Source organism: Chlorocebus sabaeus, chromosome 12, assembly GCF_047675955.1.
Source record: "Chlorocebus sabaeus isolate Y175 chromosome 12, mChlSab1.0.hap1, whole genome shotgun sequence".
Lineage (NCBI taxonomy): Eukaryota > Metazoa > Chordata > Mammalia > Primates > Cercopithecidae > Chlorocebus > Chlorocebus sabaeus.
In genome coordinates this window covers 114,064,907-114,089,125 of record NC_132915.1, presented here as the reverse complement: position 1 = coordinate 114,089,125, position 24,219 = coordinate 114,064,907, and the positions used below count along the sequence as shown (strand labels likewise).

Here is a 24,219-nt window from a genome sequence, read left to right as displayed (position 1 = left end):
CAAGAACCATAAAGAGCATTTGTTAATACAAGTATCTATTAACATGTACTGCAGTAGAAACTTAAAATGAGACATGTTCAAACTACAAGGACAGTGTCAGCCACTGCAGCAAAGCTGCCATCACATGTAATTCCATGAATGAGAGTGAAAAAGGCACCCAACATCTAGCATTACTATGACAACAGTTTTGATCTGCAGACTCTCTGAACAGGTCTCAGAATGCCCCCACCCAGACCACTTTGAAAACTACTATTCCATAACAATGAAAATTAACTAATAATGTAAATAAATCCCACAAACACAATGTGAAGTGAAATAAGCCACACTCAAAGAAAAAAAAGAAAGAATGCATATTATATAAGGAACGAAATCAAACACGACAATCCTGTAGGGTAAGCACTCAGGAGAGGGGTTACTTTTGGGGATGGGAGGTCAGTGGGCTTCCGCAGTGCTGCCAAAATTCAAAGCTTTGATCTGGGTGGTGGCCACACAGGTGCATCATTCTTCCATCATTACTGAACTGTACCACTGTCGTACATGCAATTAGAATGTAGTCCCCCAAATTCAGAAAACAGAAAGCTGCCTGAACTTCATTTACTCTGTTAACCTGGTAAATCCTGGTCTTTAAATCATCTGTTTCTATAATGAGTCACTCTCATCATGGGGCAAGCCCCACTTCCCTACGATCATTATTTTAATACGTCATTGCATTTGATCAGTATTTTATTTAGGAGGCCGGGTGTGGTGGCTCACGCCTGTAATCCCAGCACTTTGGGAGGCCGAGGCAGGTAGATCACTTGAGGTCAGGAGTTCAAGACCAGCCTGGCCAACATGGTGAAACCCCGTCTCTACTAAAAATACAAAAATTAGCCTGGGTGTGGTGGCTCACAACTGTAATCCCAGCTACTTGGGAGGCTGAGGCAGGAGAATTGCTTGAACCTGGGAGGCAGAGGTTGCAGTGAGCCGAGATTGCACCACTGCACTCCAGCCTGGGTGACAGCGCCTGACTCCGTCTCAAAAAAAAAAAAAAAAAAAAATTTATTTGGGACTTCTGTATTTAGGATTGAGGTGAGTTGAGCCTACATTTTACCTCAGAATGGGCTAGCGTACTTTTCCTGTCCTCCTCTGTTCTCTGGAGCCACTTATGTAACAAAACGATCACGTCGATTATCAGTGCCCATCTAGTTAAGGCTGCTCCTGCCATCTTGTTCTGTTTTACACTGACCACATTTTCTTCTTGGCTTTGCTTTTGTTTCTTGATTCTTTTCTTGCCTTGACAGTCATTTAATGTTTTACTTTATAACAAATACCTAGTTATTCAGCGTCCAGTTCCTCTAGAAGATGAGAACCTCAATAGAAAGAGAGAATCTAGAAATAGACTCAAATTAATATGCCATGTGGTACATGATAAACATGGTGTTGTAAATGAGAAGGGAAGAAATGTCGGTAGTAAGTGAAGCTGAAACCTAAGCATTTTGAGGGAAGCCCTGGGACCCTTACCTCACATTTTCCTTTAGAAGATTTATTGAGATATAATTAATATGTCATAAACTTCACCCATTCTGAACAGTTCTACCTGATATTTTAATTCTATATGAATCAACTATTTATATACAAGAATGAAATAAAAGAAGTATTTGAAGATAGCATACATCAATTTATTCAAAATCACCAATGAGAAAGGTTTATCGTAATTAGAACCCAGAAACCAGAAATCATAAAGAAATTGGCTAGTACCTGGGAGTTCTGACACTATAGACAAGGTCAAAAGATAAAATCAGCTGGGTGTGGTGGCTCACGCCTGTAATCCCAACACTTTTGCAAGCTGAGGTGGAAGGTTCACTTAGGCCCAGGAGTTCAACCAGCCTGGGCAACACAGTGGGATCCTGTCTCTACAAAAAATAAAAAAACATCAGCTGGACATGGTGGCAGGTGCCTGTAGCCCCAGCTACTCAGGAAGCTGAGGCAGGAAGATCCCCTCAGCCCAGGAGTTCAAGGTGCACTGTGCTGTGATCACGCCACTGCACTCCAACCTGGGCAACACAGTCAGACCCTGTCCCCAAAAAACAAAAAATAAAACAAAAAACCCAAAATCCACCTGGGGAAAAAGCCTCAGCTCATACTGGAGCCAACAGATCAACTCTTCCTTGACAAAAAGATCATCAGACTACATTCAAAAGATGCACAACCCAGGAGAAAAATGAGCAGGGGCTACTGAGCAAGCGGCTTACAGAGGAACAAACACGGTGGCTGCTCAGCCCCAGGCCTGACTCAGCAGTGAAGAGCTGCTGGACTCCAAGCAGGCAGCCCTGCTGGGAAAGATGAGGAAACCAGCCCGCTCAGGTCTCTGCAGGCGGGAGGGCACACTCAGAGCTGGCCTGGTGACAGCAAAGTGCTACACTGTGAATGCAGACAGCACTTACCAGCCAGAAGCACACTCAGCAAAACTGCGACACTGAACACCCCTGAAGCACCGCTTGTAACTTGATAGAAAAGAGCGTCACACAGCTGAACAGACGCGCACTGGAGCGACAGACACGTGTGTGCAGAGCCCGCGGCAGCTGCTGGGGCAGGAGCTTAATGGGAGTCGCCGCTGCTCCCCCCGGTGCAGCCAGGGCTGCGCGTCCTCTGGGGAGGGCTAGGCTGTGCTGGGCACGTCTAAGGAAGTTACTGTAGTGACTGTTTCAAAGAGTGCCAGAGCCACCAGGACCATGGAGTGATGATGCTGTTTATTTTCTTCCTTATGCTTCCTCATATAAAATGAGAAAAAACTAATAATTACCTTAAAATAAAAAATGTTTAAATCCTCTTTAAATATCTAATGGTAACATTTCCCACTAATTTTTAAATAATCAAGCTAAGAGCTGGGAGCAACATTTAAAAATTTGCCCTAAAACCTGCTAAAAATGTACAACAGACTTTGAAACTGAAGCAAAAGGAAGAAAGCACATCCCCAAAACTCGGACAAATGACAGAAAATGCTTTGTATACATTCAAGGGTACACTCATAGCACACAAAGCTGACTGAAAGTGGATAAAGCTAACCACTATAATTATGCATGTTCAAATAAGTCAGTATTTGGATGAATTCACCTGGACTGCTATTCCTACTATTAGTTTTACAGTAACTTATTAGATACAAGATTGCGTCTAAATGAAGATGGCTGGACACACCTGAACAATAAAACCACTGATACGTACATCAGCTTGACTCTCAATTTCCCACTGTTCACTCTTATGAAATGCGTCACTCCTAACTGACCCCCTCAGAACTGAAAAAGCATGAATTTAACTCCGAAACTATGTCTAAGACCTTCCTCGGTTTCCCTGAGACAATGGCCCAGGTGCCCATGCCTGGCCAGGCGATGGCTGCGACGAGGTTGGGGGCTCGGCCTGTGCTGGTGCTTGTCCTTGGGTGGACACGGGATGAGGCTGTCTGTGAAGAGAGCACGCCGGGCCCGTGTGTGGCGTCCACAGTGCCAGGTGGCAGGCCACGCAGAGTCAACCACAAACGAGCACACAGCAAGCCGCCAATCAGCGCTTCAAACCGTCAGCATTATCATTCCTGTCGATCTAGAGCCCAGAACAAGTTCAAGAGGCCGGGCGCTGTGGCTCATGGCTGTATTCCCAACACTGGGAGACTGAGACGTGAGGATCACTTGAGCAAAGGAGTTCAAGACCAGCCTGGGCAGCAAAGCGAGTCCCTCTCTCCACAAAAAATTTAAAGATTAGCCAGGCATGGTGGCATGAGCCTGTCGTCCTGGCTGCTCGGGAGGCTGGGTTGGGAGGATCACTTGAGCCCAGCAGGTTGAGCGCAGTGAGCTATGATCATGCCACTGCACTGCAGCCTGGGTGAAAGCAAGACCCTATCTCAGAAAAAAAGAAAGAAAGAAAACACAGGAAAAAAAAAAAAAAAAAAGAGGTTTACTTCAATGAATGATATACACAAACACTTCTTGAATGAAAATAATCTAATACACCAAGAAAAATAAAATACAAAAATCTAAGCCAATTGCAAATAGGGGATTTTATTAGGGTCTAGAAGTGACCAGACCACTAATTCTCAGAACCACGGTCAACTTTGTGATAATCCTCCCTCATGCTGTCTCCCGAGACAGCAACACCTACCTTCTGGGCGCGGTCAGCCTCCGACATGCTCTCCTTGGAAGTCCTGCTGTCCTCCGTGGGGAATGCAGCCGCCTGCTCTGCGCCATGGCCGTCGTCCTCCTCGAGCTCCTCTGAGTCGTCCTCGTCTGAGTCCATCTCCAAGCTCTCCCCATTCACGTGCAGGCTGCTGGCGCCCAGGTCCTTCTCCCCCTAGAACACGGGCAGGTGTACACCCCAAGGCAGGAGCAGTGCGCATCATGAACAAACTCGCTTTCACTGAGGGGTCTTGGGTGACTGGGAGGTGCAAGGGCCTGTGGGGAGGCGGGGACACATGAGGAGGTGCCCCTGCCACCTGGAGAAGAGCCCGGCAGACCGGCGGGCTGTGGTGAGGAGGGCAGGGAGGACAGGGTGGAGTCCCCCACAACAATCTTGGACACGAACACTCTGCCCCTATGGCAGAGGAGCTTCATGGCACTGGCCCCTTCCCAGGGACTGAGGTCACCTAATGACTGATAACCAGGCCCCGAACACAGAAACGCATTTCCACGCACACGTGGCACTCACTCAAATGTGTCTCTTACCTTGGAACCCACAGTGGAATGAGTTATGCTCTTAAACATCTCAATCACTGTCCTCTGTTTTAATACTTTGGTCTTTTTCTTAGGAACCAGGCTATAGGTTCCCATTCTTCGTTTTTTCTTCCGAGATACTGCAGCTGCTAAAACAAAAGGCAAGCAAGCTAAAAAAAAAAAAGTCAAAAGGGGACAAGAAAGGAAAAGAAACACCATTCAAATGTTTTTCAAAGGTAGGAGACAGTTTACAAAACTTGATCACCAAAATCACCAGCAAACCCCATCACAACAGGCACATTGCCCGCCGGCCATCAGCACAGTGACAGGCATCCTTCGCTCGCGATCAATTCACAGAGAATCAGAAACACGTCCTAGATCATCTGTTCATCTGTTCCCCTCACAACAAAACACGGAGCAAACTTGACCACCCCACCTCGGAGGCAGGAAAGCCACAAACCGTCAGTAGCAGGCTCTGAAGTGACTCCTCCTCCCAGTCCCCTTGGCTTTGAACATGGAGTGACTACCCTTGAGAAGTCCTCTCACTTCGCAAAACAGACCATCGTGAACAGCATGTGCAGCAGTAGGACGCGGCGCAGAGCAGGCAGAGCCCGGCCTCCCTCCCCAGCACAGGGGCCAGGACAGGCCACTCTTCCTAGGACACAAGCTCTGCACCAGGTCCACCCCTGTGACTCTGCAGCCCAACACCCCAACACCATCCTCCTCGCGCTGCAGTCCAGTGACTGAGGGGAAAGACAGTCCCTGGAGCCACTGTCCAGCTCTCTATTAAAAGACAAGAGGGTGAGAGAGGCGAGCAAATGTCCGGGGGCTGGAGCAGTGGTTTCCAAACCAGAACGGCAGCAAGGAAGGCGCCTGGGGGCTCCCAACCCCATTCTGAACAAAGCAGTTCTAGGTTCCATTGGTTTTATATAATCAGACTCTATGACTTTTTTTAAGTTCCAGGATTTAAAGAAAAAACAGATCTAAACGCTGCTGCTTTCACATGAAAGAAACTCTCCTAAAGGGCTGGGGAAAAGCCATTCTGTTTAAAGCTGGGCACAGCAGCTCACACCTGAAGATGGAGCTACTGTGGAGGCTTGAGTGGGAGGGAGGGACAGCTTGATCCCAGGAGTTCAAGCCCAACCTGGGAAACACAGTGAGACCCCCTTTTCTTACACACACTACACACACACACACACACACATACACACACACACACAATTTGGTTCTACAAAACGCAGAAGCAACAGCTGGAGGAACGTGAAAGAGTGAGAGCCATCCAAAGCAGATGGGTCCTGTGACAGCACCACCCACAGATGCCACGGGGCCTGGGAGATCTGCTCTGGAGTGAGGAGGTGCCTGGGGCCATGGACACTGGGAAATGCTCACCCCAGGCATCTGCAGTATGTTCATGGGGGTCAGGCTCTGAGCACACAGCCAGCATGCAGACACTTGGCTCTGTCCACACTGGAACAGGCTGATGGGCCAGCACGGCTGTGCTCAAACCACAGAAATCCCTTGGCAGCCCTGGGAATCCTAGACTCACCATCATAATCATCTTCGTATTTTGAATAGATATTTTGTGGGGGGATGAGGAGGCATGGATTTAATCAGGTAATTTTTAAGTCTCTCAGCTTTAAATATATATACAGCTGACTTTTGAACATGGATTTTAATCACATAGGTCCACTTACAAGCAGATTTTTTTTCCAACCAAACAGGTTGAAAATACAATGTTTGCAAGATGCAAAACCCCTGAACACAGAGGGCCAACGTTTGATATTACACAGGTTCTGCAGGGCTGACTGCAGGATTGCAGCATGCTTGGATTTGGGTATGGGGGCGGGGTCCCGGAGCAATCTCTTCCTATACCCAAGGGTGACTACATGTACTTTCTCACTAGATTCTTTTCCTTATTTCATCTCAGTAACCCATGGTTATTAATAACACAAATTGGACACGACACCTGTTTATAAATAAAGCTTTATTGGTGCACACCCATGCCCACTGTCTACATACTGTCTGCATCTGCTTCAATGTGACACCACCATGACCAGCTGGGACAGGAACAGTGTGGCCCACAAAAGCACTGACATTTGCTACCTGTCCCCTGGAAACAGTTTGCTGACTCCTGTACTGAACTGCTGAGAGAGGACAAGGAGATAACCCTGCATTTCATGTGCTTAAGAATCACGTCAGCCGGGTGCAGTGGCCCATGCCTGTAATCCCAGAACTTTGGGAGGCTGAGGCGAGTGAATCACGAGGTCAGGAGATCGAGACCATCCTGGCTAACATGGTGAAACCCCGTCTCTACTAAAGGTACAAAAAATTACCCGGGCGTGGTGGTGGGCACCTGTAGTCCCAGCTACTCGGGAGGCTGAAGCAGGAGAATGGCGTGAACCCAGAAGGCGGAGCTCACAGTGAGCCAAGAGCACGCCACTGCACTCCAGCCTGGGTGACAGAGCAAGAAGAGCAAGACTCCGTCTAAAAAAAACAAGAATCATGTTGGGGCCAGATGCAATGGCTCACACCTGTCATCCCAGCACTTTGGGAGGCCAAGGTGGGTGATCACTTGAGGTCAGAAGCTCAATACCAGCCTGGCCAACATGGTGAAACCCCGTCTCTACTAAAAATACAAACTTAGCCAGGCATGGTGGTGGCGGGTGCCTGTAATCCCAGCTACTGAGGAGGCTGAGGCAGAAGAATCACTTAAACCTGGGAGGCGGAGGTGGCAGTGAGCCGAGATCGCACCACTGCACTCCAGCCTGGGCTACAGAGAAAGACTCCATCTCAAAAAAATAAATAAAATAAAATAAATCGTGTCAGGAAGTCTGCCTGCTGCAAACAAGTGAAGAATGGTGTCTAAGGGCCTCTTCTTACCGGGTGACAGGTTGTATGTGTGAAACAGACGTTAAATATAAAATTTGCTACACATTAAATAGTAGAGAAATGTCTATGGATGACTTTCAGAAATGTAGAACCTATTAAGGACCTGAAAGTGTTTGAGCACGTGGCTGAAGCGTGAAGAGGGGCCGCTTCAGTGCTGCACGGGGGCCTCCAGTTGTGTCCGGGGAGAGGGTCTGGCCCTGAGCCAGACGGCTGGGATTCAGTGTGATCAGGGGCCAAGAGAAAGAAAACTACAGGATGGCTGGCAATAAGGAAGGAGGATTTGCACTCCAGACCTCAAAGAAGTGGGGCCAGTTCCCTGCAGATGGGATCTGGCAGAGAAGAATCCCGGTGGAGAACATCAAGAAAGGGGGAGGGGGGCCCTTCAGGACTCCGAGTAAAGACTCACACTAACTGGCATCTCACAGGACACTCTAGGAGCCCAGGCATAGGACGGTGTGGAACAGACAGTTCCGGGAAAAACAGTGCCAGCAGTGGAAGTGGGTGTGGGGTGGGGGTGGGCACTGCCCAGCTGTCTGCAGAAAGGCTGGGCTGCTGGGTAGAAGAGGTGTGGATAAGGAAGAAAGGTGACAGGCTCCAAAGGGCAGACAAGGCGGATGGGACGGTGGAGATGCGGGGAAAAAGCAAGTGCACGGGAAACACAGCAGCCTACGTGGTCACCACCACAACTCTGTCACTCAGAAGGGTTTCTGCCCTCAGGTCACACAGAGCAGGGTCCAGCTCTATGCCCAGGCCTCATGCCTGGACAGCAGCACCCATTGAACTGTTCCCTGCCATCAGAGCCACCATCCTCCTTCCTCCCGGCCCGACAAGTCCACATAGAGACCCCAGGCCCATTCAGGCTCAGTATTTGGCACTGTTCCCACCCACCTATGCAGAAGGCACAAACACTCCAAGCTCACAAAGCAAAAGGCAGAGCCTCCACTCTGGGCATGGACTGTGGTCACCGGCAAAATACGCAAGGGAAGCACTGCAACTTCTGCAGCTTCTACCCAAGTGTGGACGATGAGCCCAGCAGGGACCTGCAGCTTCTACCAAAGTGTGGACACTCAAACTGCTTTATGACCTAAGTTTACTTTTTCTGTTGTTTTTTTTTTTACTAGTAAAATACATACACCACAAAATTTACCATCTTGATCATCCTTAAGTGCACAGTTCAGTGGCATCAAATACATTCAGAATGTTGTGCCACCATCACCACTATCCACCTCCACAACTCTTCCCATCTTGTCAAACTGAAGCTCTGTTCCCATTAAGCCCTAACTCTCCATTCCCTTCCTCCAGCCCCAGCCTCCAGCCCCTTCTACTCTTTCTGTGTCCATCAGTCTGACGACTCTAGGGACCTCGTGCAAGTGGGATCATACAATGTTTGTCCTTTTGTGGCTGACTTATTTCATTCGGCACAGTGTCCCCGAGGCTCATCCATGCTGCAGCGCAGGCCCCAGCTTCGCCACTTCTCAGGCTGAGTCACACGTCACTGCGTTTTGCACACGACCCTTTGCTGATCCATTCGCCCGACAACTGGCCCTTGGGTGGCTCCCCGTCTTGGCTGCTGCGGTTGATGCTGCTGTCAACGTGGGTGTACAAACATCAAGACCCTGCTTTCAGTGCTTCTGGGGCACATGCCCAGTAGTGGAATTGCTGGATCACACGGTAGTTCCGTACTTAATTTTTTGAGTTTTTTGCAGCAGTCGCACCATTCCACATTCCTATCAGCAGTGCACAAGGGTTCCCATTTCTCCCCATCCTCACTGATACGTGTTATTTTCTGTTTTGATAGTAGCTATCCTCAATAGGTGTACGGTGGTATCTCACTGTGGTTTTGATTTACATTTACCTTATGATTAGTGGCGCCGAATATCTTTTTATGTGCTTACTGGCCATTTGTGCATCTTTTTTTGAGACAGTCTCACTCTGTCACCCAGGCTGGAGTGCAGTGGTCCGATCTCGGCTCACTGCAACCACTACCGCCCAGGTTCAAGCGATTCTCCTGCCTCAGCCTCCTAAGTAGCTGGGACAACAGGCATGCACCACTACGCCTGGCTAACTTTTGTATTTGTAGTAGAGACAGGGTTTCACTGTATTGGCCCGGCTGGTCTGGAACTCCTGACCTCAGGTGATCCGCCTGCCTCGGCCTCCCAAAGTGCTGGGATTACAGGCGCAAGCCACTGGGCCCGGCCTCCTTTGCTGATTTTTTAATCAAGTTGTTTTTGTTGTTGAGTTGTAGGATTTTTTTGTATATTTTTAGTAGTAATTCCTCATCAGACATAGGATTTACAGATATTTTCTCCTACTCCATAGGTGCCTTTTTATTCTGTTGACAGTGTCTTTTCTTTACAACAGGCAAAGTGCAGCAGTAAGAAGCAGGGAAACAGGAAAACAAGGAGATAGAAAGCTTGGTGCATCAAAAGATACCAAGTCTCATCAAACCTAGTGTATCTCCTTTTTTTTTTTGTTACCTGCACTTTTGGTGTCACGTCTAAGAAATCACTGCCAAGTCCAATGTTATGGAGACTTTGTCTTACGTTTTCTTCTAAGAATTTTATAGTTTAGGTCTTACCTTTGGGTCCTGGACCTGTCTTAGGCTAACTTCTGCATATGGTGTGAGGTAAGGGTCCAGTATCACTCTTCTGTATGTGGATATCCCATTTTCACAGCACTATTTGTTGGAAAGCTGTCCTTTCCCCCGTTGAATGGTCTTGGCACTCTTGTCAAAAATCAACTGATCATGTAACACAAAGGTTTATTTCTGTGCTCTCTGTTCTAGTCCACTGGCCTATACATCTATCTTTATGCCAGAATAACACTGTTCTGAGTGCTATAGCTTTCTAGTAAGTTTTGAATCTCTCTTTTTCCATATATACATTTATTATTTTTTAAGACAGTGTCTCACTCTGTTGCCCAGGCTAAAGTACAGTGATACAATCATGGCTCACTGCAGCCTCGACCTTCTGGGCTCCAGCAATCCTGCCACCTCAGCCTCTGGAGTAGCTGGGACCACAGGCACTCACCACCATGCCTGGCTCATCTTTGTATTTTTGTAGAGACAGGGTTTAGTTATTTGTCCAGGCTGCTCTGAACTCCTGAGCTCAAGCAACTCACTCACCTCAGCCTCTCAAAGTGCTGGGATGATAGGCTTGAGCCACCGCACCCAGCCAAATCTCTATATAGTTTTTTTTTTTTTTTTTTTTTTTTTTTTTTTTTTTGAGACAGAGGCTCACTCTGTCGCCCAGGCTGGGGTGCAGTGGTGTGATCTTGGCTCACTGCAACCTCCACCTCCCAGGTTCAAGTGATTCTCCTGCCTCGGCCTCCCAAGTATCTGGGATTACAGGCACGTGCCACCATGCCCAGATAATTTTTGTATTTTTAGTAGAGATGGGGTTTCACCATGTTGGGTCAGGCTGGTCTCAAACTCCTGACCTCAAGTGATCCACCCGCGTCAGCCTCCCAAAGTGCTGGGATTACAAGCGTGAGGCACTGTGCCCGGCCCAGATCTCTGTATTTTAAAATCAACAATGAGACTTAATTTGTGGCCTAACATATGGTCTATCCTAGAAAGTGTCCCAGGTGCACTTGAGAAGAGTGCACATGCTGCTGTTGGGCAGAGTATTCTGTATGTCCATTAAATGTAGTTGGCTTATGCTGTTAAGTCCTCCATTTCCTTTCTTATATGCTATATGATTATTCTATCCATTATTGATAAGTGGAACCTGAGGTCTCCAACTACTACTGTAGAATTGTCTATGTCTCCCTTCAGTTCTATCGGTTTTACTTCTTGTATCTTGATGCTCTATCATTCGTTGGGTATGTAAATGTTTACACATGTAATTGTTATACCTTCTTATTGTACTGAAACTTTTATCACTATATATTGTCCTCCTTTATCTCTGGTAACCTTTTTTTATTTAAAAACCTATTTTGTCTGATACTAGAATAGCCACCATGCTCTCTTTGGTTACTGTTTGCATGGAATATCTTTTTTCATCCTTTCATTTTCAATCTATTTGTGTCTTTGGATCTAAAGTGAGTCTCTTACAGACAGCATGTAATAGGATCATGTGTTGTTTTTTCTTAATGCGTCTGCCTTCATCCATTTAGTGTTGCCATAAAAGATAAAGAGATTTGTTTCCTGAGTCTGGTGGCGGGAAAGTTCAATATTGAGCAGCTGCACCTGGTGGGGGCTTCACGCTCTGGCTCATGGTGGAAATTGGAAAGGGAGCAGCCATGTGCAAGAGATTACATGGTGAGAGAAGGAGGAAGAGACAGAGAAACCAAGGAAGCCAGATTCTTTCAAACAACCCACCTCAAGGCAGCTAATCTATCCCCGAGAGCGAGAAGTCACTCACCTGGAGGGAGGGCACTGATCTACTCATGAGGAGTCCATGCACATGACCAGTCACCCCCAGGTAGGCCCCACCTCACAACACTGTCATACTGGGGATCTAATTTCAACAGGAGCTTTGGTGCGGACAAACCACATCCAAACCACAGCACTGCCCATCTTTGTCTTTTGATTAGAAAGCGTCATCTATTTACATTTAAAGCAACTACTGCTGAGGATTTACTTCTGTCATTTTGCTCTGTTTCCTACATGCCTTACAGCTTTTTTCATCCCTCATTTTTTGCACTACTGTCTTCTTTTATATTTAGCTGATTTTTTATAGTGGAATGTTTAAATTCTTTTCTCGTTTCCTTTTGTGTATGCTCTGTAGCTATTCTCTTTGTGGTTACCATGGGGATTACATTTAACATCCTAAAGTTATAACATTCTAATTTAAATTTATACCAGCTTAACTTCAGTAACACAGAAAAACTCTGCTCCTTTACGTATCTGTTCCCACCCCTTTAATTTGCTGATGTCACAAAACGACATCTTTATTCATGCTGTGCCCCGAAACATAAACAATTCGTTTAAACGCATTAGTCTCTTAAGTTATGTAGGAAAAATGTGGAGTTACAAACCAAAGTTGCAATGATACTAGCTTGCAGACTAATTTTTTAAACGTATTCGTTTCTTACATCTTATAGAAAACAAAAACCATTGTTACAATACTAGCTTTTAAAACTGCCCATGTCGGCCGGGGGCGGTGGCTCAAGCCTGTAATCCCAGCACTTTGGGAGGCCGTGACGGGCGGATCACGAGGTCAGGAGATCGAGACCATCCTGGCTAACACGGTGAAACCCCGTTTCTACTAAAAAATAAAAAAATAAAAATTAGCCGGGCGAGGTGGCGGGCGCCTGTAGTCCCAGCTACTCCGGAGGCTGAGGCAGGAGAACGGTGTAAACCCGGGAGGCGGAGCTTGCAGCGAGCTGAGGTCCGGCTACTGCACTCCAGCCTGGGCGACAGAGCGAGACTCCGTCTCAAAAAAAAAAAAAAAAACTGCCCATGTCTTTACTTCTCATATGGCTTCAAGTTACTGTCTAGTGTCCTTTCTTTTCAGTCTGCTAGCCTCCTTTAAGTATTTCTTTGCAGGTCTAGGTCAGGTGGTAAGAAATTCCCTCAGGTTTTGTTTATCTGAGAATATCTTAATTTCTCCTGCACTCTTAAAGGACAGTTTCCGTGGCTATGGATACTTGGTTGAAAGATTTTTTTTCTTTTATCATTCCTAATATACCAACGATATACTCTGTCCCCCAAAGCTTCTGATGAGAGACCTGCCAATGATCTCACTGAGGAAATGTGTATGTGAGGAGTCTCTTTTCTCATCTGCTTTCAAGAGTCTCTTTGTCTTTCCACAGAAGTGTCTCAAGTATAACGTGTCTAGTGCGGGTCTCTTTGAGCTCATCTTACTGGACTTCACCAAGCGCCCTGGGTGTTCATATTCATAGATTTTGTCAGATATTCTCTCCAGCCTTTTCTTACTCTCTTCTCTCTGTACTGCCACAGTCCCTATTTGGTCCTCTTGATGATGCCCACAGGCCCCTCGGCTCTGCTCACTTTCCTTTGGCCTTTTTGTCTGCTTCTCAGACTTGATGATTTTCACTGTCCTATCTTCAAGTTTGCCCTCTCTTTCTCCTGTCTGTTCAGATCTGCCTTTGATTTCCTTTAGTGAATTTTTCATTTCACTTATTATACTTTTTAGTTCCAGACTTTCTTTTGGTTCCTTTTTAGGTTTTCTAACTCTTTATTGGTATTTCCATTTTGATCATACATCATTTTCTTGACTCTCTCCACAACTTCCTTTAGTTTCTGAGCATATTTAAGACGCTTATTTTAAAGTCTCTGTCTGGTAGTTCTGGCATCAGATGTTTTCTGGGACTGTTGACTTATTTTTTTCATCTGATTGGGCCATACCTTCCTGTTTCTTTGTATGCCTTGTAATTCTATGTTGAAAACTGGACATTTGAATCCAATAATGTAGAAACTCTGAAAAGCAGATTCTCCTCCTTTTCCAGCGTTTACTGTTTTGTTGCTGTTACTGGTTTGGGGGTGTTTTTGTTGTTGTCATTTTTTATAGTTGTAGGCTGTCTCTGAGGAGGGTGAGCCAGAGATTTAAACTTAAGGTTTTCTCATGTCTTTTCTTAGCCTGTGCCTTTCCCTGGGCACACGCATTCACTTTGTAATTTACTCCATATACACAGTTGCTTCTGAATGTCCTGGTCTTTAATGTCTGGCTCCCAAAAGGAGAAAACAAGGAAAATGAAGTGGGGAGACAAAAACAGCACTGGCCCTTTAGATTTCTCGGACATCTCATGGAAGAAAGGCTTGCAACCAGATGAGAGGGCCTCTCTGTATGCACCTGGGGACAAGGTCCTCTTTGCCCGCCCTGGCTCCCACAAGCTGCAGGCACACTGTTCCAGGAACACTGCACACCCTGCACCACAGGGCTGAGGAAGGGAGTGGGCAGCAGAGCTGAAACTGACGGAAATTCACGTCCCAGCCTCCCGCCTAGAAGCTGCAAACCTTCAGTGGACTCCAGAGTTCCCAACAGTTCCATCAGCTAGACTCTGCCAGGGGAACTGCTGTCTAGGTGAGGAGGTGAATTCCGGGTCTTCCTGCCCCACTATCTTTCTAGAATCCTCTGAAATCAGTTTTTGGTGCTGTGAAGGTCGTTTTTTAATCGTCAACCGCTACACGTTGGAGAGACACAGAACAAGCTGCTAACAAAGATGCCAGTCCACTCTGTAAAACGAATGAATGCTCACCTGAAACAATGCTGGGTGCCTGAGATCCCGAGTCAGCACAGCCATCCCCAGCCTGGGGCTGTCACACAAACACATGTTCCCAACCTTCTTGCACAGCACAGATCTTTCATTTCCAATACTGCAGAGTGGAGGGTGCAGAACAGGTCGAACGGAGTCCCAGCCACCCTCCATCTAAAACTAAGAATTACGGCTGCCCACGGGAAGGAGCTACACGCACGGGCTCTGCTATGGCGTCAGCAGGACAACGCACGTTGAAACCGACACGTGACTCTGCTCTTCTTTCCTGCCTGTGGTAAACTTAACGGGGCAGCAGGAGGGAGAGAGCAGAACCGTCCGTGACCATCACCACAGGAATTAAAAATTTACAGAAAGACATGACAGGAATCTCAGCCTTTCTTTGATAACCTGGCTCCAACACCCCTCCCACAGGGAGGCAACAAGGAATGGCAGGCAATGGAGTGAGAGGTGAAGAAATAAAAGTGGTAACGGCAGACGGATTCTGAGGCAGACGGATTCTGAGGCCGACGGATTCTGAGGCAGACGGATTCTGAGGCAGACGGATTCTGAGGCCGACGGATTCTGAGGCAGACGGATTCTGAGGCAGACGGGAGCAGGTCCCCGGTGAAACCCGACCTTCAAGCCAAAGGCAGCCTGAAGCCTACAAACCGGGCTGCCAATTCCCGACAGAATCCACGACCCCGAGGGAGAACGTCCTTGAGGCCTTTTAGCCAATCAGATGGTGTCTTTTCCAGGCCCAGGCCTGGGCCAATGAGCAGGCACTTCCTCCATGCCGGGCCCACACAGACCCCGGCGCGGTCACACAGCAGGACCGCCCGCCTGCCTGCCCGTAGCGGCTACTGACTGTGGGGCTCCTCTCCGCTGAGAGCGGTTCTGTTGGTCGATAAAACTCTTCTCCACCTTGCTCCCGCTCCAGGTGTCCACGGACACAGGACAAGAACTCGGGACCCACCCAACAGCGGGTGCAGAAAGGGCCGCAGCATGTTCCTGGCCGGCTCACTGGGCTGCCGGCCGTGACTCGCCCCCGTTCGCGGAACCAGGAGTGAAGAGCGGCGGTCCCTCTGGGGACCCAAACCTCGGGATTCCTCAAGCCAGAGCGGTAACACTACAGCCGTCCTGCCCTCCGCCTGTGTGATGGCAAGCAGCGGTGGAGCCGGGCCCTCCTGGGAGCTGCAGGCCAGGGCGAAAGCGGCAGAGCTGGAGGAGCTGAAAACACACCCCACCCGTACTGTGGGTGGCGAGAGCGACAGAGCCACAGAACACTCTCCCAGGCCATCCCCTTGGGGCTCCGCAGTTGCTGGTGACTCCAGGTTTTGGGGCGGCGCCGTGTTCCCCTCATCCAGACGCCAGCGCCTGCAGCGTAAACCGCTTGCGGTATGCCTTATCCAGCCAAAGCTCTGCTCGGAGCCAGAGCCTGGAGCCGCCCGCCCCGCCACAGCAGCCAAGCGAGCCTGGCTGTGCACAGTGGCCCCACGCCACACTTGCTCACCAACACACACCTCGCTGCTCCACTCCCGGCTTGCCCTCAGAAGGTGTGGCACCTGGGCCGGTAGCATGAGCCGAGTACAGCCTGCTGGGCTGAGTGGGCAGAATGAGCCCAGCAGGTGCGAGTGGAACTCAAGCAGAGGCACCGCTGGCCACAGAGGTTTACGGCTGGCAAAGTGACACTCAAGGGATCCTGTGACAACAGGACAGAACCTACCCAGATTCCTGCTCTGTATGGACACTGTTGTAAAAGGCCTTTGTCTCTCTCTGCCATCCCGATAAGTGGACTCTGCACCCCCGGCCCCCCGACACTTGACAGCGGACTCCTCCACCGGCACTCCTGTCTTCCCAGCCATGTAGAAAGGTGCACTGACGGCCACCACAAGACAAGGCAGCTGTGCGTGCCATGCTCCTCTCTAGGAAGCACGTTCTAGCACAGAAACTGTACCTTCATGCCCACTCCGGAAGCCCTGGGGTGACAACACACGGAAGCAGCTGAGGCTGAGTATCTTAACCACTGGATCAAAGCAGGCAGCTAACTGCCGAGCACTTCTCCTCCATGGCTCGAGGCCGTTTTACACACTGTCCTCGGCTAACTCGCTGATGGACCACCCACTTCCAGGTTACGGATAAGGAAGGGGTGGTGGAGGAAGACGGCTGTGGAAGGGTAAACTGGGGCCTGCTAAACACACTGGGTACTTCGTTTTTAGAAAGCTCTTTTAAAAAGATGATGATATAATAAAGCTAAAATAGGAAAAGAAAATCTCGACACTTTAACAACACTTCAGACATTACTTGTACGTCCTAATATACGTGAGCATTACTCCATAGTTTTGCAAAACAACAAGTTTAACTGTTTCAAACAAATAAAATTAAGTCAAATAGCAAAAAAGTTGACGGGGAGGGCAGCAGATAATGACTGATTTTGTTTTCTAACTTCCAATGAAAAGAACCAGGGCTCCCTGGAGAAAGCCGATTCCAGCACTGGGAAGGGACAAGGCAGGTAAGCAGACCATCCAGTGAATTGGGAAGGTCTTCATGAAGAGGTGGGCGTCGCCCCAGGACTCAGAACCAGCCTAGGGGGACCCCACTGGACAAACTTAGAACAATTTGAGCAACAAAATAAATAAGGATAGGAATGGATTATAGTTCAGAGACTCAAATAAGAGTCCATAAGTCAGTACTTAAAAATAAATAGGCCGGGGGTGATGGCTCACGCCTGTAATCCTAGCACTTTGGGAGGCCAACGCAGGAGGATTGCCTGAGCCCAAGAGTTCAAGACCAGCCTGGGCAACATAGCAAGACCCCCATCTCTATTTTTTAAAAGAGTTTTTTTTTCTTTTTTTTAAGAGTAAATGGACAGATAACTGTGTGGATGGACAAGAAAGCGAAGCACCTCCTTACAGCAGAAACTGAAATATCAGGAGGAAATGATGGAGTTGGAAAACCACCATTTGGCACCCACCGTGCAGTACGAGCTGAGCGTGGGTCACGGCAGATGCTGAAGCCCGGTGAGATGTGATGGGCGTACGGTACCTGCAACACCTTAGGGTCTCACATGCTTGCAATCTGGGGAGCAGTAACTTTAAGATGGAGGGCTCTGCAGACTCCAGCAGCAGAGCAGGACAAAAAGCCACCAAAATTCAATTCCTAAGGACACCTGTCAGTCCCCTGCATCACTCCACAACCTGCACCCACTCCCGGGAACTGCTGGGCAAACCCCCGTCAGACACATTCTATGAAACACCTGGCCTGTACTCAAAACGCCACGGCTCAGACAGACAAAGAGGCTGACAATGCTTCAGATCAAAGGAAACTAACGCGACACAACACAGATGCTCAAGGCTCCAGGACCAGATTGTATTTGTCCTCTGCCCTAAGGACACTCGGGCATGGGAAATGCGGAACGGGACACTGAGATGAGAGAGCAGCATCGCGGTACGCTTCCTCACTGGGATGTCTGTGCTGCAGTTATCTAAGAGAATGTTTCTATTTTTAGGGACGTTACAGTAATTTTTAGGAAATAACATTAGTTTTCAGGGATAAAAGGGCACAATGTTTACAACTTACATTCATGTCTCAGAAAAAAAAGTTATACATGGGGGCGGGCAGGGGGCGAGATTGTGCCATGTGGTAAAATGAGTAAAGGGTACACAGGACTTATCTGTAGAATTTTTGCAACTTTGCTGGAGGTCTGAAAATACTTAAATAAAAAAAAATTTTTTTTTTTTTTTTTTTGAGACGGAGTCTCACTCTGTCGCCCAGGCTAGAGTGCAGTGGTGCGATCTCGGCTCACTGTGAGCTCCACCTCCCGGGTTCACGCCATTCTCCTGCCTCAGCCTCCCAAGAAGCTGGAACTACAGGCGCCGCCACCACGCTCGGCTAATTTTTTGTATTTTTAGTAGAGACGGGGTTTCACCGTGTTAGCCAGGAAGGTCTCGAACTTCTGACCTCATGATCCATCCGCCTCAGCCTCCCAAAGTGCTGGGATTACAGGCATGAGCCACTGCACCCAGCCAATAAAAAGTATTTTTAAAGTCCAGAAAAAGACAGACACCTGTAGCCAGGTGACCATCCTCAAGTGAAGCCTTGCCGGCAGCAGCAGCACTCACGAGGGCCAGCAAGAAGGGCCTTGCATCTCTCCAGGACGGCGCCAAACGCACGTATTCCATCCCAGAAGCTGAGGAGGTTTGAAAGCCCAGGGAACCCTGACGCGTCGCTCACTCTGACGTCCCGGTGCCCTCCCAGCACCTCCCACAAAAGGTCCCCAGTGAGGAATCAAATGTTCATCCACTCCCAGAACTGGCCACAGAAGCAGCCAGCCCAGGAGAGTGAGGAGCACGCCCAGAGCGAGGTGGTTGGTGGCAGAGCAGCTGGAGGGGGCGGTGGTCCTCCCCCTGGGCCGGGGCTTCCCCAGCACACCCTAGCATTCCCAAAGGCACTTCACCTAAAAACCAGGAAAGCTTCCAACTCCAGGGTCTTCTCCCCACAGAGACCAAGTGAGTAAGACACTAGTAAAGAAAACAGTCTTCATCTTGAGAATGTTAACAAGCTAGGAAATCAACGCCGGCCTGAGCCAAGGCTTTAGAGCAGACGTCAGGTGTGCCTCCTCAGGCATACAGGAGAGCACGGGAGGGCCGGCTGACGTCAACAGTCATTCATCAAGAGTAGCACAGGCACTTACAGTCAAACAGAACTCTCACCTGGCAAGGGGCAGGCTCGAAACATACATTCAAAGAGCAAAGACAGTTGCTGGATCTCCCTTTTACCTGTCTGTGATTTTGTGGTGGCCATGTAGCATTGGTTCTGAGGTAGCGACTGATGAAGGGATGGGAAGGGGGGTAAAAGCTGCTGTCGTCCAAAGTCAGAAATGTTTTTGTTGATCTCCTCTTTTGGTTCCTTATGATCTCTAGCTTCTCGAACTTCTCTGGGATCTTTACTGGCTGCATGCTTCAAAACAAAGACAGTGAATAACTATAACTGCATAAGCAGATGGTCATTGAAATAACATGCAACCAAAATCACGGTTCTTCTCCCCATTAATTCCCCACAACTGAAAGATGAGATACAACGGAGAGAGGAGAAAGTCTGCAAGTGGAAACAGCACGCTGTCCTCACAAAAGCACCTGCCACTAAGACATGTGTGCCTAGTTGCCCCTCAGATGGGTTAGGTCAGCATCTACAAACCACGGCCCAAGCTAAGAACAGCACTTACAGGGCTAAAGGTCAGAAGGAGGAACCAGGAGGGAGGAGGAGCAGTGACCACATGTGGTCCAAAAAACCTGAAACATTTTCTAGCTGGTTCTCTGCCTGCAGAAAAAAATGTTCCAACCCCTGACTTACAGAATACATTTACTAAGCTAAAAAATACCCAAAATGGGCAGCATCAAAACTTCTCAAAAACTGCTTTCCCAGTTTATCATGGCTAAACATTATGTTTGCAACATCCCCAATGGTATTTATCCCACAGTAGGTAACTATGTTGTGTTAAAACGGTATTTTACTCAGTCTCACTGATCTCCTAAATCTGCCTCGTCTCAGCCTGCAGGGTAGGGCTGTAATACTGACAGCAAACTCCCAGTACTTCCTTCATTGCAGAAGGCACAGACACAACTGAACCTCCACTCTCTGTCTGCTCCCCTCGTCACCTACAGACCTGTGATACTGTAAATTTAAATTTAATTCAATTGAACCACACTTTACTGTGCACACGGTGCAATACACAGTAAAAAGTGTTAAAAGATAGGGCATTCTTCAGGAGATGGCACTGGGAGAACTGAATGTCACATGAAAAAGAACGGAGCTGGACCCTTTTCTAAACCATATATAAAAATTAACCCAAGACAGACCACAGACCTAACTGCAAAACCTAAAACCATAAAAGTCTTACAGAAAACAGGTGGAAAGCTTCACAACGTTTGGATCTGGCAATTATTTCTTAGACGTGAAACCAAAAGTACAGGCAACAAAGGAAAAAACAGACAAACTGGACTTAATCAAAGTTAAAATTTCTGGGCCAGGTGCGGTGGCTCACGCCTGTACTTCCAGCACTTTGGGAGGCCAAGGGGGAAGGATCACTTGAGGTCAGGAATTCAAGATGAGTCTGGGCAACATAGCAAGACCCTGTCTCTACAAAGAAAAATTTCTAAAACTTAAAATTTTTGTGGATCAAAGGACACAGTTAACAGTGAAAAAAGCACGCTATGGAATGGGGGAAAACATCTGCAAATCCATCAGCAATTATTATCCAGAATATATGAAAAATAAAAAACAACCAGATTAAAAAATGGGCAAAGGACGTGAATAAACATTTCTTCAAGGAAGACATACAAATGGCTGATGAACACATGAAAAGATGCTTAACCTGATTAGGGAAATGCATATCCAAACCAGGTGAGTACCATTCACACACTAGGAAAAAAGAATGCTTAACCTCATTAGGGAAATACGTATCCAGACCTCAGTAAGTACCATGGATGGCTACCAGGAAATAACAGAAAAGAATCAGTGTTGTGAGAACTGGAGAAATGGGAACCCTTGTGCACTGCTGATAGGAATGTGGAATGGTGCGACTGCTGCAAAAAACTCAAAAAATTAAGTACGGAACTACCATGTGATCCAGCAATTCCACTACTGGGCATGTGCCCCAGAAGCACTGAAAGCAGGGTCTTGATGTTTGTACACCCACGTTGACAGCAGCATCAACTGCAGCAGCCAAAACGGGGAGCCACCCAAGGGCCAGTTGTCGGGCGAATGGATCAGAAGTGTCGTGTGCAAAACGCAGTGACGTGTGACTCAGCCTGAGAAGCGGCGAAGCTGGGGCCTGCGCTGCAGCATGGATGAGCCTCGGGGACACTGTGCCGAATGAAAAAAGTCAGCCACAAAAGGACAAACGTTGTACGATCCCACTTACATGAGGTCCCTAGAGTCGTCAGACTGATGGACACAGAAAGTAGAATGGCATTGCCAGGGGCTGGGAGAGAGGGATGGGAAGTCAGTGTTGAAAGGAGACAGAGCTTCAGTTTGGAAAGATGAAGAGGTTCCAGAGATGGAGGGTGGTGATGGCTCCGCAGCAATGTGAATGTGCCGATGCACTGAGCTGTTCACTTAAAAATGGTTATGTTTGATGTGATGTGTTTTACCACACACACAAACACACACACGACAAGGCACCTGCATCAACTAGAGTCAAGGTCAGGGAGAAGTGAACAAGGTCATAAGTAATGGTAACTCGAAGTACTCGGTGGGTCCATGGCATGGGTGAACATGTGGCTGCAGAGACGGCTCTGAGGGATTCAGGAAGTGCTTGTAGAGATTACAGGTGAGGCAGGGAGGCAGAGCGAGAGTTCCAGGTAAGAGCACACGGAGCAGAACAGGGTAGCACCTGGCTTGGATGGGAGATGAGAGGGGAGTGCCAGGGCGAGCTGGAAGGCACAGAGGAGCATGTGCTTTTGGGGTTGGCTCTCATGACCTCACCGTCTCCGTCTCTCTCTGTCCCAAAGGCGCACTATGTCTGTGTCTGTTTCCCTCCCTCCTTCCCTTTCTGTCTCTCGAGTGCATCTTGCTGCCATGTGGTACTTGCAAAGCTTCTCACTGAGCCCACACTAAGCTGCCAGACACCCCACTGATGTCCAGAACAGACACAGAACCACCTGGGCTCCCTACTGGGGAACCTACCCTAGATTCATGTTCCAGTGACCACAGCTCTCTGGAGTTTTTTGTTGCTTCTCCCCACGGAGCCTTGTCCAGCTCAGCAACCCTGTTTGCCACATTCAGTGATTTCCTCTTGGAATGTACCTCCACCCCTGGGATGCCCTTCCTTCTTCCTGAGGGATGAATGCTCTCCTCCCTCCAAAGCACAGTTCAGACATGACAGCTCCTCCTGCCATGTCCACTAATGAATGCACCTCGCACATGGAACACTGTTTGAAAGCCACACGAATGCCACATGTCTGCTTTACAAAGTGTCTTGGTGTTTCTCCAGTATACCAGGTTTGACTGCAATGAAGTCACTGTTAGAACTCAGGAGTCAGTCCCCTTTTAGGTCACCTACAAACCACCGTGCAGGCTGCTTGGTTCATGTGGTCATTCCCCTCAGCTGGTGCTTACAAACACAAAATGCACTTTCAAAGTACGTATCAATGAAGGTACAAAAACAAACCCTGAAGAGGAAATAGCCATGCGAGGCTAATTCTTGCCGAGGTACACAATCTATTCTTTAATTTAAAAGGTTATTTTCAAAAATCTCAACAGTAAGACTAAGAACGGCTTAACCGAGGTGAGGATTCTAGATTTTGATTTTGCTGGGACTCTTATCTAACAAAGCACAAGGAAAGTGAAGACCTAGCCATGGAGGCAGCGCGGCCAGCAGCTGGCCCACCTTCACATGGCCTGGCTCTGGGAGGGCAGCCCTTCCCTGAGGCTCTTCCCTCCTGGGGGGCGGGGGGCCCCTTCCCTGAGGCTCTTCCCTCCTGGGGGGCGGGGGGCCCCTTCCCTGAGGCTCTTCCCTCCTGGGGGGCGGGGGGCCCCTTTGCTGACGCTCTTCCCTCCTGGGGGGCGGGGGGGCCCCTTCACTGAGGCTCTTCCCTCCTGGGAGGGGCGAGGGGTTCCCATCCCGGAGGCTCTTCCCTCCTGGGGCGGGGGGAGTGCCTTCGCTGAGGCTCTTCCCTCCCGGGGGAGCGTGGTTCTCCTCCCCAGGCTCTTCCCTCCTGGGGGGGCCCATCCCCCAGGCTCTTCCTTCCTAGGGGGCGGGGAGACCCCCTCCCTGAGGCCCCTCCCTCCTGGTGGGGGGGCGGGGAGTAGAGAGGGGCTCTGCACCAGTGTGAGTCTCACAGTGGGACACTTGGTAGCACTTCTTCACATAATTGCTAAGAACCACCTCCAGTGCAGACTGACAGGCACCACCTCTCTCCCAACACCTAGAGCCTAGAGTGGGTACCAGGAGGGGAGGTGTGGAAACACATACACAAAGAAAAACAAGGAGCCCCATGCTGCCAACCAGGCCACAGTAACAAGCATTTCCATGTAGGAAAAAATGTTCCCTTCCGGTGGCTTCCGCTTTCTTTGCCCTAACAATGGTGAACCTGCCAGTGAGCAGGCCTTGCTTTGAGGATCTTTACGATGGGGATCAACGCCGGACACAGGGTCCAAATCCCTTGGTTCTCACCACGGGATAGTGAGACTGCAGCCGTGACACCACCTTCATGTTCAAACTTTTACGAGAATATTGGATTTTATTAACAAAGACTGCAACATTCATTTTATCACTGGAATGACTTTTTAAAACACAATTTTCAATAAATTCTGGTTTTTAAAAAATGCCAAACAAGACTAAATTGGGTTTGGGGTGGCAGGAAATCCTGAAGGGTGGAGAGGCCAGGCCCAGAACCACAGACACAGAGCACACCCCAGGCACGGGGGGCACCCATCCACCCACTGTCTCTGCCACACCACCTCCGTTGGGCCCACAGACACAGTGCACACCCCA

At 48.6% G+C, this 24,219-nt stretch overlaps 1 protein-coding gene across 9 annotated transcripts in view; it reads right to left on the bottom strand.

Annotated features, from left to right (window-relative positions):
* The window catches only part of EHMT1 (euchromatic histone lysine methyltransferase 1), a 224,485-nt gene that overhangs the window by 86,999 nt on the left and 113,267 nt on the right, over positions 1 to 24,219 (bottom strand). For 5 of the 9 annotated variants that reach the window (XM_073022135.1, XM_073022141.1, XM_073022138.1 and 2 more), the window contains 3 exons: positions 19,502 to 19,682; positions 4,689 to 4,846; positions 4,129 to 4,317 (listed from right to left, as the gene is read on the bottom strand). In XM_073022135.1, coding sequence (XP_072878236.1) covers positions 4,129 to 4,317; positions 4,689 to 4,846; positions 19,502 to 19,682 — 528 coding nt within the window. The remainder of the gene's footprint in view (positions 1 to 4,128; positions 4,318 to 4,688; positions 4,847 to 19,501; positions 19,683 to 24,219) is intronic. The other 4 variants (XM_073022136.1, XM_073022143.1, XM_073022142.1 and 1 more) reach the window with 2 other exon arrangements.